The sequence below is a fragment of the Lacerta agilis genome, chromosome 8 (genome assembly GCF_009819535.1).
Source record: "Lacerta agilis isolate rLacAgi1 chromosome 8, rLacAgi1.pri, whole genome shotgun sequence".
Classification (NCBI taxonomy): domain Eukaryota; kingdom Metazoa; phylum Chordata; class Lepidosauria; order Squamata; family Lacertidae; genus Lacerta; species Lacerta agilis.
The window spans coordinates 17299201-17314657 of record NC_046319.1 but is presented as its reverse complement, the minus strand read 5'-3'; the positions used below and the strand labels follow the sequence as shown (position 1 = coordinate 17314657).

The 15457-nt window shown below is 46.1% G+C and overlaps 1 protein-coding gene across 4 annotated transcripts in view; it reads right to left on the bottom strand.

The window, feature by feature from the left end:
* Positions 1-15457, bottom strand: part of MIB2 (mindbomb E3 ubiquitin protein ligase 2) — a 69316-nt gene that overhangs the window by 29166 nt on the left and 24693 nt on the right. For all 4 annotated transcript variants that reach the window (XM_033156345.1, XM_033156348.1, XM_033156346.1 and 1 more), the window contains exons 2-3: positions 12608-12929; positions 11610-11781 (exon numbers count right to left, since the gene is read on the bottom strand). In XM_033156345.1, the coding sequence (XP_033012236.1) occupies positions 11610-11781; positions 12608-12854 (419 nt within the window). In that variant the 5' untranslated portion in view covers positions 12855-12929. The remainder of the gene's footprint in view (positions 1-11609; positions 11782-12607; positions 12930-15457) is intronic.

Genomic DNA, 15457 nt, shown 5'->3' with positions numbered 1-15457 from the left:
CTGCAAGCCTGGAGGAGTACAAAAGAACTCTCCCTTCCTGTGGTTTCCAGCAACTGGCATTCAGAAGCGTTTCTTCCTCTGACAGTGGAGGTGCTCGAACACAGCTCTATTCCTCCGTGAAATTGTCCCACGCCTCTTTCAAAACCATCTAAACCGGCGGCTGTCACAGCATCTTGTGGGAGCAAATTCTACAGTTTTAACTATTACGTTCCGCGTTCCTCTAGCTGTCACAGGATCTACAAACAGTACTTGATGTCAGTACGCCCGGTCCTACCCACGCCTGGGCTAGGTAACAGGAGCACCTTCACCGACCTTCCGATCCCGGAGAACAGGTCCCGGTACAGTGGACTCACAACTGCTCATCGTGAGCACCAGAACTTAAGCAGCCTTTAGCAGAGTACAAATGCGGAAACTAGCTGTGGAGGTTATGAAGCATACCTTATTTTATTTCTGCTAGATACTACATACTACAGAATCTACAGGCTTGCATGTGTGTTACAGTTCTCACTCAGCCATCTTATCACTACATAGATAAGACTCTCTCTACACAGAGTCAGGCTGGCAGGGACAGAAGAACAAAAGAGCAGTTCCCACCCCCTGCTTTTCATAACATAAGATCACCATATACTTGCAATGGGAGGGGTGAAAATATCAACACTTGAAGGGCAATGGAAGAACACCTGCAGACACCCCCCCCTCCACCAAATTTCCCTCCCCTCCCTACTGAATTTTGCTGCCTGGGTGCAGACTATGACTCAGGGAGAGTCCACCCCTGTGCGCCTTCCTCTCCAAGTAAAACCACCTTCCTCTCAGGCCGGAAAGCTGCCTGGCAGGTTTAGGAGAGCATGACTGTGTTCGCAGGGATGCCTCCACACTTTCATCTCCATCACAAATCAGGACAAGAGTGAAAGTGCAAGGGAAGAAGACTGTGTGTGTGTGTGTGTGTGTGTGTGTGTGAAAACCAGAGGGGGGGGGATGAATGGCTCCACATGCTGATGGCTCTGGGAGTATGGTCACCAACTGCTGAACACAGCCCATTGCAAGGGGGCAGCAAAAAGGGTGCCCACCCCTGATCTAGCAGTCAACACAGGCCAGAACACTCTTCCTCTTGCCTCTGCAAGCTGAGTCCCCTTGGCTCCCGAGGTAGCCAGGTTTTATTACTTGAGCCAGCTGAGAGCTTCCTAATCAACACATTGCCATATGGAGCAAAAAAACAATAACCTTGACTTTCTGGAGACAATGCCTCAATGGAAACGTCTGGTATCCATGCTGGTGTTTGTTTGTGTGTGTGTGTGTGGGGGTGGAATTTGGCAATCCACCCGATGCAGTCCTGTAAGCTTTATTCAGATTTAACAGCCAAAGGAGAGAGAGAGAGAGAGAGAGAGAGAGAGAGAGAGAGAAAGAAAGAAAGAAAGAAAGAAAGAAAGAAAGAAAGAAAGGAAGGCAGGCAAGAGAGGGACCTTGGAGCCAGGAGGCTCAGCCCAGCCACAAGAGAAAATAAAAGGATCATCTCAAGCAGTAAGACTGAATAAGCCTCCACCCACTGACCTTGGAGACAGAGATAAGGCAATGTGAAGGTCCCAATGCAGTATGTGGCAGATGCTTGCTGAATCCACACCACTGTGGCCAACGAGAAACACACAGCAGAAGATCAACAGAATTGGGTCTCATCAAGACCGCTGTTTTATGACAGGTGTATGCAGTAGCCTGTCATTCACCCATGAGCAGTACCTTTGAAGTGGATTTACCCTGGACCACCCCGCTTTATCAGTTGTTCAGTAATGCTTCTCCAATACTCCCACACTAATGCCTCTATACTTTTAACTCTGCTATTCCACAGTCCTTGTCTCACACCCCACCCCACCCAACATAGCTGCACTAAGACACCGTTGCACACACAGCTCTATCCAGGCAAGCAAGAGGCATCATCAGTATTCAAGGGCAAAGTCTAGCCTGGCAAAAACACTCCAGGAGGATGCAAAGGAGGGCCCAGTGAGGAGTGCAACCTGGCAACAGTCCTGAGGACCAGAGAGAAAGGCCTTGAGGGCCACTTTCAAACTTGACGTTCCCGACCTCTGCTCTTAGCCAAGAAAGAAGGTGGTAAGGAACTACATTAAAAGATCACCATCACACACAACTTCAGCATCTTTCAGACCCTCTTATTTATTTATTTATTTGCATTATTCTTATTATCTTGATTGATATCCCACCCTTCCTGCTGAAGGAGCCCAGGGTGGCAGAACAGATTCTTTTGCATGCCGATTTCTGCTGGCAAAACGGGCATGACACAAGCTAAAGTCTCCACCTCACCAGCTCAGACGCTGTTTCTCAAAGCATTTCTTTTTAAATAAAGTCCTACCAGGCACATACTCAAGAAGTGTCACAACACGCAACACTGGCTATGTTTCCGCCTGGGAATCAGGTCGACAGGCCCGGCTGGGCTCGCGTTCCCCAATTATCATCACCGAGGCAGCGATGAGGCTGGCCAAATTTCAGAGAAGGAAACAAAACAAAAGGCGAGAGAGTTCTCACTCTGGGAGTTCTCTGCCCAGAGTCCAGCCGGTTTCTAACTGATTGATCTGGCCTGGTCTCCAGCCACGATGCCATTGTAAAATTAGGGAAGGAAGTCCCTTGGCTCCTGCAGGCGGGAAAGAACAGCACGTAGCAGGGAAAGTGTCATTAATTCTCTGTTGCAGGGGGCGGGGGAGCTCTGGCCCTTCAAATGTCAGTAGACTACAAATCCCATCAGCTCCAGTCATTGGAAGGATCACAGATTACATACTCTGCTCTGTCTGGAAGGGTTCAAGATTCAGGTAGGTTGGTCTGACGCAGTATATATATATATGATAGTCTAGTAGCACCTTAGAGGCCAACTAAGTTTGTTCTTGGTATGAGCTTTTGTGTGCATGCACACTTCTTCAGAAGGGTTCAGGCAGTGTCCAGCAACCTAGAAAGATAGCCCATCTAGGAGAAGGAAAACTCTGGTCCTAAACCTCCTCGGCCTTGTGGGACTTATTTGGGAGAAGGAAAAGTCTAAATAAACCCTACACAAATCTAGCGTAGAGTCCCTAAAATGGTTGGATGGCGCCTTGTGGGTCTCCTGCAGTCAAGCTGGTGCCAAACGTATTGTTCTGCTTTCCTTTGGACCACATCTGTGAGGCCAAGAGTCTTGTCATCCGGGCAGCCCAGGACCTCCATACACACTGCCCAGGCTTGTGCCTCAAGGGGTCACTTAGTTGCTGCAATGCAGTGGTTTGACTTACACAGTATTAAAAACAGTTTCAAACAACTAACAATCACAAAAAGTAATGGGGGTCCCAAAATATACCATCTCAAGTGTCAGAAGCCCGGGTAAAGAGTTGTTCCAAACAGTTTAAAAGTAATCTTCACTTTCTGTATTTTTTTTTAAACGATCCAAGATGTTCTGCAAATTTTTCCATAAGGGCAGTGTGCTGTATATCCTAGCCATTTTCCAGTGCTGGGTTAATAGATGTCTGCCTACAGCCGTGAGGAAGATTACAAGTCTCTGAACATTAAAATTCTTATAATTTAGGAGAGCAAGCTTAAGAATCAGGATGCATTATGTGTCTTGTAATAGTGAAAACCCTCGTTAAAACCTGCTTCCAAAAATGGTTGTGTACATTTGCAGTACGACCACCTGCCATAGTATGATCCAATCTGTTTAGAACCTCTCCAGCACATCAGACTAATTTGAGGATTTATGCTATGACATTTCACATGTGTCTACTGGCATCTGTGCAGTGTTTTAATGCTATTTCATTATAGTGGCCACCGATTTAAAGGGTTCCCCCTACCCAAAAAATGTTTTGCTAGTTTTCATCACAAATTTCACAATGTAGGTCCATTTCCCATTTGGTTTTTAGTGAGGATAAATTTCCTGACATCTGGTTACAAATTTTTTTTATACATACAATTGTACCTCGGAAGTCAAACAGAATCCGTTCCGGAAGTCCATTCAACTTCAAAATGTTCAACTTCCAAAGCGTGTCTTCTGATTGGCTGCAGGAAGCTCCTGCAGCCAATCGGAAGCCACTCACTTCCGGTTTTCGATTTGCATTCGGGAGTCGGAACGTTCGACTCCCAAGGCGTTCAGGAACCGAGGCACGACTATCTTGGAAAGTAGTTCCCTCAGTGTGTATACGGTTTGCCTGAGATAAAACTATCTGATTAGCTGAGAAATATATATTTTGAGGTATGAGCAGCCAACTTGTTTCCAGATCTCTGAATTTTTCTTTTAGTTAGACTCCTATCAGAGGGTTTTATTTTTTGTAGTGGTCTCTTTATCATGTGCAGTCCCATCTGTTTCCAACCACTGAACTGCATTTCTCTTGGCAATTATTTTGTAGGTGAGGTACAGGAAGAAAAAAGTGATTTTTAAACATATTGATAGCAAGTGCCACATAATGTCTGTTTTGCGCTTGTAAGCAAACAATCTTTTAGCGCTTGTTCAAACAAGCCTACCCAGATATGTAAAGTCGACATGCATTTTTGCCTTGTAATGTAAGAGTTGTATCCTATACTAATCTTACTCAGAGTAGACCTGCTGAAAGTAATGGACATTAGGACCATTAATTTCAATGCGTTTACTCCAAGTAGAACTTTGTGGCATACAATTCCCCCTTTCTTTTTACATGAACTGCTCATCATACTTGTACCAATTTGAACTTACACCAATCATTTTAACATGTATTTTATTTTATAGAAACAACACAGATGATTTTACGGTTAGCGATTTACAAACTGTTAAATAAATAAAGAGAGAAGAGAGTGTGCCTGAGCAATATCAGTCAGCAAAAGGAATAAAGAGATTGTAAAAACTGCGCAGCAAAAAGTTAGGTTGACATTAGCTGAACTTGCAATGTCTTCAGGGGGAAAGAGGGTGTGTGGGGTCCAATTTCAAACTTAGATGGATGCAAGCCTAGCTTTGCCATAGATAATAAACTTTTTATCGTCTCTGGGAAATCGGCATCAGTGTCTCCAGGGGCATCATTTGTGCTTCGCCTAGAACGGTTGAAAAAAGAGATAGAAATGCAACTATTGATCTTGTTGGGAGAAGAAAAAGTTTGCTGCTTTACGTTGAGCAAGCAATTTGTAGAAAGGCGAAATGGCTCTTCAGAATGGAAAAAAAAGAAAACAGCCTTGTTTCCTAGTTTCTCTGACATTAACTATGTCTTCGCATCTAGGCTGTAGGTTTGCAAAATGCAAATTGCTTGCAATTAACAGGATCGGAGCCAGCACAGAGGGGAAATGTCACATTTTCCTCTCCAGAGGAAAGTCCCTCCTTGAAGCTGATATTTTCTTGGGGGGGGGGGAAATTCCCCACTGGTATCTCTCTGTACTATCTCTGATCCCCCACAGTGGAAGAGGTCTGCATTAAATTAAAATACTGTACTTCTCATCAGCAAGCAATCTGCCACTAATATCCAGCACCTTACCACCTAGCAGGTTAAAATTAAAACAAAGGCTCATCTCAATTGCAGAAACCGGGGGTGGAATTCTTCTTGCAGGGAGCGCAGCAGCATTGCTCCAAAGAACCTAGGGATATTGGGATACTGTGGTCACATCCACAACATATGTTCAAAGCATGTCTCTCCCCCCCCCCCAAAAAAAGAACCTCTCCAGGATTTACGACAGGAGTCTCTCAAAGCCCTAACTGGAGATGCCTGGGGTTCATCACGAGGCTCTTAATCTCAGGGTCGTGGGTTCAAGCCCCATGTTGGGCAAAAGATTCCTGCATTGCAAGGACTAGATGACCCTTGTGGTCCCTTCCAACTCTTAGGATTCTACTGTATACCATTCTTCTATATACTGAGTCACATCAATCATTCATCCATCTAGCTCAATATTATCTACAGCAACAGGCCAGTGCTCTCTGGGGTTTCTGACAACAGCCTCTTCCATCCGCCCACAGCCACGATTTTGCTCCTGGCTTTAGTTTGGTAGACTTTGCAGTTCTAGTTCTGATATTTCTATATAGTATATGAGAAGTATCTTTTAAAAATATAATACCAGTTAAAAACAATTAATAATGTCCAAAGCAAAAAGGTTGCAAATCAGAATGAGGTGGAATAACCAAATGACCACAAGTCACTTTTTTACAGCTCAGGGGCTGTCATAAAACACACAAAACAGATAAAAGTCAACAACGTAACCAAACACCTTTTGACTATTTCTTCAGGAAATAATAGGTCAAAAATACTGGATGTGCAGATCGCCAAGCAGCATCACCGGTTTGAAGTTCTAGTGATGATGTTCATCTGGCCCCAGGGTCACTTCCAAATGTACCGGTAATCCCTTCAGCATGCAAGGATATATAAAAAAAAACCTCTCCTCCTCTAAAGGGGCCTCAAAACAAGGATTCAAAAATTAACCGGCTTGTTAGCCTTTCAAGTCGTGCAGCCTTGAGCTGTTATCTGGATCCTCCGGGCAGAATTGAGAGCTCTGTTCTTTTCGCTGATTCAAGAGCTCCCGCCGGCATGGACACTTAGAAATGATTTACACTTTTGCAAAAACCCTCGAATGCAAGGACAAGGCCTTTCTCACACCCAGGTGGCCTTCTTAATTAAATATCCGTATTTCTCAGTTATGGTTCAGATCTCACTAGCATAACTGTCAAAGGTAAAGGGAACTACCAATTTCTCTGCCTTTTGGTTTTTTTCTTAGGTGTCTTCAGTTATCTTCCGCCTCTATTGAGATCCTTATATTTTGCCTCCTTCAACAGTTTCATTGGTTTCTCGCGCATATGGAATTGTCTTGCAAGTGCCCTGGCCTGTATTTTACTTATAAAAATATTTATATACTGCTATTGATAAAAAATATATATAGCAAAGATGTTTACAGAGACAGTGTATAAAACCATACAATGAAAAATCATTAAAAAAAATTAAAAGCAGACATCAGCTAACTATTGTCAAAAGATATATTCTGAATTGCCTGCATAGCCCTGGTGGGATAGAGAAGTTTTCAGCAGGCATTTAAAATTTGAGACAGAAGGCGCCTGCTGAATGATGGCAGGGTGTTCCACAATAGAGTTAATGGCACTAAAGATTCAGTTTCTTGCTGTTACTAGATGAGCTTTGCCAAATTGTGGAATAACCATTGATACTTCTGCAAATGATCTCAATAATTCTGACAGTAAGAGCTGTTGTACAGTGGAAGAGACTCCCATGAGAGGCAGTGGACTCTCCTCCCTTGGAGGTTTTTAAGCAGAGGTTGGAAGCCCACCTGTCATGTATCATCTATCTGAGTTTCCTGAATTGCAGAGGGCTGGACCAGATGACCCTTGGGGTCCCTTTCAACTCTACAATTCTATGATTCTGAAAGAAGCAGCTATAAGGATCTCCTTCTTGCCCCCCACCCCACCCCGAACAATGTTTGGGGCCTTCACCCTACATGAACCAAGAGAACGGGAGATGGGCCAAATGGTCCGAGGCCAATTAAAATCCCAGAACATACAACCCTGAGTAGTGGTCTAGCCAACATGTTAAAAGCCCTTGCCACATGTGGTAACAGAACAATTCTGCTTCACTTTTGGCATGTCTGAAGGCAGCTATTGCATCTGTCCTGAATCTTTACTGCCCAGTGCTAACTTTATCCCGCTTTTCACAACCGTTCTTCGTGAAAACTGCTTTCCAGACCTCTTACTCATTGTAGGACGAGAGAGAGAGAGAGAGAGAGAGAGAGAGAGAGAGAGAGACTTCACAGTGTTTTCACATTGGAGGCAACCAACACTGCAAGGAATCAATACATTCTGTAGGCCTTGTTGGGATTTTCAACAGGAAAGTATCCATTATCTGAATGAAACCAAGAAACCATGCGTTGCGATTTATGATTATGCACAAAAAAGTCACCAGAGATTCCAAACTTAGGCACTTCATGTGATTTCTCCTTCTTTTCACCTTGGAAGCCCTGGTGGGAAAGTGATGCACTGTCTGTCTACAGCCTCATAAAGCATGGTTTATGAAGTCACAGATGAGTGTCACGGCCACACAATCCCCCCCTTGGCGCTCCCTTTTTGTCCTTCTGCGCCGCCTCCCCCCCCCCCCCCGGTGTGGAAGCAGCTTTGGGACACAGATCCTGGCTTGTGTTAAGCCAAACTTCTATTTTTCCCCCTCCAGGACCAGAGAACTCTTGCATAACATCATATCACAAGCCAGGATAATGGGGGGGGGGGGTTTGTCCTTTATTACCCTGGCTTGCCAAACCAACAAAAGCTAAAGATTTGTGGTTCAGACATAACAGGGAACCTGGGCTTAAAGGAAACCAGAATGTCGATAGCTACTAACCACAGTGGCTATCATGAGTCCTGAGGTGTTGCCGGGCTCAGGAGTGGGGTAGCGGGCCGAGGTGGACCAAGACGGGGAACGGGAGTGAGACATGGGGGTGGGAGGCTGTAGAAGTGGGTAACTGCCCCTAACTGGGGATGCATAACTCCCATCTCCCTCCTTTCCCCCCAGACATTTTGCACACCTCCCTCAGAAGACAACCTGTCAACGGCACTGAGCACCTGCCCCCTGACTCTCTTTCATCCCACGCCCCCACACCCAAATCTGGCTCTCCTGCCCCATGCACAGAAAGCTTAAAAGTCACCATTAGTCACCCCCGAGTTCCTTTCTCCTCCGAGGACTTCACACAGTGGCACTCGCAGCTCCTCTACAACTTAGGAAGCAACATTAGTAGGGGGGTGTTTTATTAAAAAGGGAACAGGGTAGGTTGCCTAGTTACCATTGCAATCGTCTACTGACAAAAGGCCCTGGAAGCCCTTTGCTTAAGCAACCCCCCACCCTTTTTCTATTTGCTCCAGTTTTGGAGAAGCTTGGTTCTCTTAGAAGCAAAAGCATCATACCTGGGGATGGACAAATCTTTTCCATTTCTGTTTCTCTCCGTTTCTCATTCCCCCCACTCTTTTAAGGTTCAGTTCTCCCCATCAGTCTTCCTCACGTATAGCTCAGTCAGCAGAGTGCGAGACTCAATCTCAGGGTCGTGGGTTTGAGCCCCACATCGGGCAAAAGATTCCTGCACTGCAAGGGGTTGGACTAGATGGCCCCCGGGGGTTCCTTCCAACTCTACGGCTATAGGATTCTATGAGTCTTGACTCTTGACCAACTGCCTGAAGCTATAGATACATTTGATGGGGGGGGGGAATTACCCGGGTGACTGACACATAAGCAAGCCCCACCCATTTGTCAAACTTTTTGTTTAAAAAAAACCCTCCGTCTCCCTCAGTTGTCACCTGGGGGCATCAGGCTGCCTTAGTGGAAGAAATGTGAAACAGAGCTCCTTTTGCCAGCTTTGCCAAAAGACCAGCTTCATCAGGCCCCTGAGCTGTTTCTATGCCAGCTGGTCATGACTGGAACAACTGCTTAAGAACTGGTGCCCAATTTTTCATTTTTTCCTTATCCCTTCCTGCCCCCTTTCCCTTGCAAGCCATTGCTTGTTTATTTGTTCGTTTTAGACTGTAAACCTGCAGGTAGGGACTGTCTTGTTTTAACTGAAAGTATGTACAGTAAGACACTCTAGGAGCATTTGGGGCTGAAGAGTGGAATGACACCACACACTGAAATTCACAGAAATTAGTTAGTCACGCCCATTCATTTCAACATGTCTGCTCCCATAAACCAATAGAAGCAGTGGTGTGCGGTCATTGGACTAGGGGGCTAGGCTAGTCCCCTAAGCCCAGGAAGCTTCTGCCCGGTTTAGGAAATGAGGCGCAATGCTCACAGGCACATCATCATCCACCCACGCCCAAATCGCCCTTGCAAGCTGGTACCTCTGGCCCTAACTGTTCTCCCATGAAAATTTTCACCGCATACACTGGATAGAAGCCGTGCAAATGTCCCAAAAGGTATGCACACAAAACTGATATTTATAAGAAATATGTTCGAGATGTAGCCAAGGCAGCAAGGTCCTAAGACTGCTGCATATTAGACAATAGCCGTTTATCCTTCCAGACTCCAAGTATAAGTCTCTTAGAGACCTAAAGCAAAATATAGTTTTCTTGTCCTTCCATTAATCCTTTGAAGGTGACCAGGAAACTGCAATTAATCCAGAATGCAGCAGCTAGACTGGTGAATGGGAGTGGCCACCGGGACCACATAACACCGCTCCTGAGAGATCTACACTGGCTCCCAGTACGTTTCTGAGCACAATTCAAAGTGTTGGTGCTGACCTTTAAAGCCCTAAATAGCCTCGGTCCTGTATACCTGAAGGAGCATCTCCACCCCCATCGTTCAGCCCGGACACTGAGATCCAGCGCCGAGGGCCTTCTGGCAGTTCCCTCACTGTGAGAAGCAAAGCTACAGGGAACAGGCAGAGGGCCTTCTTGGTAGTGGCACCCGCCCTGTGGAACGCCCTCCCATCAGAGGTCAAAGAGATAAACAACTACAGTGGTATCCCGCAAGACGAATGCCTCGCACAACGAAAAAGGTTTTTGCGAGTTTTTAGTTGACTCGCGAGACGAATTCGTCTATGCCTGTTTTTCGCAAGACGAATTCGTCTGGCGAGGTACCACTGTAAGCCGGCTTACCTTTTCGCTCCGGTCGGGAGGGGTGTTGTCCGCGTCCGCCATTTTGGATCGACTGTGCATGTCTGCGCATGTCCAGACATGCGCAGTCGATCCAAAATGGCAGACGCGGACAACATCCCTCCCGACCGCAGCGAAAAGGTAAGCCCTCCTGGAGCCGCGCGGCGCCGCGTTGCCGGTCGGGAGGGGGCCGTGGGATCGTGCCCGATGTCGGGCATGATCCCACGGCCCCCTCCCTCCCTCCCAGAGCCGCGCCGCTGCGTTTTAAGACTGAAGCGAGCGAACAGCAGCGCAGCTGTTCGCTCACTGTAGTCTTAAAACGTGGCTTGGCTTGGCTCCGGTGCCGGTCGGGAGGGGCCCCCGGACTTTCCCCCCCATAGGAACGCATTAATTAAATTTTAATGCGTTCCTATGGGAAAAGGTGCCTCCCTTGCAAGACGAAATTTCCGCAAGACGAAGAGTCTTGCGGAACGAATTAATTTCGTCTTGCGAGGTACCACTGTACCTGACATTTAGAAAATACCTGAGGCAGCCCTGTTTAGGGAAGTTTTTAATCTGTGATATTTTAATGTATTTTAATATTTGTTGGAAGCCGCCCAGAGTGGCTGGGGAGACCCAGCCAGATGGGCGGGGTACAAATAAATTATTATTATTATTATTATTATTATCCTCATACTAAAGGAGTATCACTTAAAAGTACATGAGCAAACTGCAAATATCAAGGATCTGATAGGTACAAAATTGAGGAGGACGACAATTTCAAACCAAAAGGAATATATATCACTGGACATGTGCCCAAGGGATTTCTAGCATCACACCACATGCCAAACTTGGCTTGCCAGGGGGCATTTTCCAGTTACCCACCCCTTGAAGTGAAATAAGTACAGATAGATTGAGCCCTAAAAAGAAAGACCACGTCACCCTCTTGTTATCTATATCTCTATATAAGAACATTTCTTTTGCTTACAGACAATGTACACAGGGTGGGGGGGAATGTCAGGGGGTTGGACTAGATGACCCTTGGCACCCCTTTCCAACCCAACAAATCTCTGATTCTATCACTTACGGCTGCGAGTGGGCAGTCTCGTAGCGCTCGAAGGCATGGGAGAGGTCGTGCTTGTTGTTCATGTAGCACTGCATACACAAGTCGTAATCGAAGCAGACCTTGCATTTCCACCGCATCCCGCGGATCCCGTGCTTCTTGCAGCAGTCGCAGATGATGTTGGGGTGGCGGACGCCTAATTGAGAGAGAAAGAAAGAGGTGAGAGTCGCCATCAGCGGCTTCAGCAACCAAGGAGATCAAAGGGGTTGGTGAGAGACACTCCCTTATGGAAGGAAGGTTATTAACATGTGTGGCTCTCAGTAAGCTGGTGTGTGTGTGTATGTTAGAGGTGTATGAAATAATGCCAGTGTAGATCAGCCGGGGGTAAACTGTGGCTTTTCAAGTCACCAGCCAGCAACATCGCTAGAGGACAGTTGGGAGTTACGGTCCAACAACCAGGGGAAAGCCACAGGTTCTTTACTCTGACTGGTGCAGACAATCCTGGATGAATGCTTGGTGCGAGTCAGCGATGCAGATTCCTAGGTTTCGGGGAAAAGGCCGCAGCTCTGTGCAAGAGCATCTGCCTTGAGTGCAGAAAGTCCTAGGTTCCAATCCCGGCATCTCCAGGGAGAGGTGGAAATGTCACCTGCCTGAAACTCTGGAGAGCAAGTCAGTGTAGACCAGTGGTTCTCAAAAGAGTGTGGCAGAAAGGTTCAAGTGCAATCAATATTACATGTTGGGAATGATTCATGTTCTTATGTATCCGCCTTGTCTTATACTTTCTGGATGCCCCGTTATCATATGATAAAGTAGCTGTGTCCTGTTACAAATCAAACCCTGCCAGGAGTTGCTACTTTTTGTTTTCCAATGTATTTCTTATCAATAAAAAAAAAATGGGGCAAGGAAATTTTTATTCTGAAAATGTGGCCCCGAGAAAAAAAGTTTGAGGCTCGCTGGTGTAGATAGTAATGACACAGATGGCTTAATTCAGTATAAGGCAGCTTCCTGTGTTATTTACTTACCTATTTGTGCATTATCATACAGAAGAAGATCGTATGCTCCCTGAAACCCAGTCCGGTAGTTGGTGCGAGTTCCTTGGTCCCACTGGACCACCACGGTCTTATCTGGGGTCGTTGGGCTGCCCTGCCGACCGATCTCCACCACCGTCCCGACATTCCCTTCGCCGTTGTCTTGGTTGCTCCACTTCCAGTCCACCCCACGGACCACCCGCATTCCAACCTGCATGCTTGCGTAGGGGTCAAAGTCCATCGCCCGGCGCAGGCAACCTCAAGTTGACGGCCGGACGGCCGGCTCACAGCACAGAGGGCAAAGCATTGATGAAACCTGGGGAGTGGGGAGATGGGGAAAAAACACGCATGGGTTCAAAAAGCATGCTGGGAAGATTGAGGCAGTGTGGCTGCTATGCACCAGGTGTGGGGGTGAAACTTTAGTCTTCTGGGAGTTGCTAAACTACAACTCCCATCTGGCCCAGCAAGCATGGGGCAATAGGGAGTTGTGGTACAGCAACATCTGGAAGGCCAATTGGTGCCTCTTATGTACCAAGTGGCATATATTGTTCTTCTTTGCTCTCATGTATTCTAACAGGGACATCTTTCTCCAGATGCCATAAGATCAAGTCAAGTGGACTAACTAGCGCAGCATCCTGTTCTCACAGTGGCCAGGCAGATGCCCCAATAGGGAAGCATGCCAAAAGGACCTGAGTGCAACAGCAATTCTCCACACTTGCAATTCTCAGAAACTGGTTTTCAGATGTACAGTGTATCTGATAGTGGAGGCAGAACATAGCCAATGTGGCTAGTAGCTACAGACAGTCTCCTCCTCCTCCTCTGAAATTTGCTTTCTTTAAAACCAGTAAAGGGGAACAGAATGACTAAGAGCATAAGATGATCACCAGTAGGCCCCAAACTGCTGGTTTCAGGTTTATGTGGTCAATATAAATCTCAGATGACGCTTGGGCAACCCCGGAAGCAGCAGCTCTCACACACAGTTGTGTGCCAGGGTCTTTTGCAGCTCTGATCACCCACTCCACCCACCCTTTTACCGAGAAGTTTCAAAACAGAAGGAAGCTATATATATATATATATATATATATAAGCACATATGAATTTCCGACACAGTCCCTCTCTCTCCCCTTTCTGATGACAAGGCCTAAAATTAGATCAGGAACTAAAAATACTTGCACAGGAGACAATGAACGCTTCTCACCCCATTTGCATTAATGAAAAGAAGACAAAGCCACAATCTCAAACATACCATCAAACACTTAACAAGTCAAGGGCAGCCCATGACGGATGAAGTAGAAAATGGATGCTCTTTTAAACACACAAGTAGAGCGCCGTGAATTAAAAGCAATGGGAAATTCATTGGTTCAAGGACCCCTGAAATAAATCAGAAAGGTCAAAATTTTATTTATTTATTTTAAGATCAAAGTTGCTGTCGCGTTCAGAGCTGAAGCCAGTCTCCTATTGGTGTGGAATAGACATACTCCCCTTATTCACAAATATTTAACACAGGATGACATGTCCAGCTCTGCCGCTCACACTTTGAATGGACTAGGACCAGGGTCCAAATGCTCCAGTCAGCCATGAAGCTCACAAGGCCAACATTGGGCCAGTCGCTGCCCCTTAGTCTAACCCACCTCACAGGGCTGTTGTGCGGATAAAATGGGGAGGGGGGAACGTGTACGCTGCCTTGAGCTCACTGTAGTAAAGGGGGTGTAAGGTAATAATGTAACAATAGTACAAAATAAATAAGCTTTTGACAAAACACTCCAATTTTATACATGCAAAAAAGTCTGCAACACAAAGCACACTTACTTAGCAAGCAAGCTTCATTGAAAAAAAAGCAGCTTTAACTTCTGGGCAAAAACACAGGGTTGTCTCCAACTGAGGCCCTATTTGTACTATATATTTAAAGCAGTATCATAGCACAGTAATTCCCTGAGTGGTTCAACAGACTGCAGTTCTCATGATGATTTGGGGGAAGCCTTGACTTTGTAAAGTGGCATGATAGTTCTTTAAATGCACAGTACCAATGGGGCTAATCATACGACTTTAAACAGCCATGCCTTCCCCCAAAAGGATTCTGGGAGTTGTAGTTAAGAGTGCTGAGAGTTGTCAGGGGACCCCCTATACCCCTCAGAAAGTGAACAGCTCTTCGAGTGGTTCAGCAGTCAACAGAGAGCTACAGGAATTGTAGCTCTGTGAGGGGAAGCTGGGGTCTCCTAACAACCCTCAGCACCCTTAAACTATAATTCCCAGAATTCTTTGAGGGGTAGCCATGGTTGTTTAAAGTGGTGCCACAGTTCTTTGGTGCAAATGTGGCCATAATATTTGATGCCTGTCAAAATTGTGGCAAATGCTGGCAAGATTAACAGCACAGCCCTTTCTTTGTACGTTGCATCCAGTGCTAGCCCTGCTCAGAGTAGATTCATTGAAGTTAATGGACTCAGCTAACTTGGCCCCATCAATATCAGCAGGTCAACTCTTAGGCTTCAGTGCATCTACTCTGCGTAGTACTAGCTCCGTGAAGGGGGAATAGGGGGTCTCCCCAACAACTCTCACCACCCTTTACAAACAAACACCAGCTTCCAGGATTCTTTGCGGGAAACCACAACTGTTTAAAGTGGTACTACAGTGCTTTAAATGTATGGCGTGGATGTTTTCTGTCTCTGGAGCTATCAAAACGTTAGATACCACTAATGGTATGCCAATTATCAAAATGAAAGATACCACAAAACATTGCAGGTCCCTGCTTCACGGGCTTTCTGCGTAGGCCTCAGGCTGGCCGCTGTGAGAACAGGATGGGGGGGTCTAAATGGACCTAGCAAAGGCTCCTTTTAGGTTATTCTA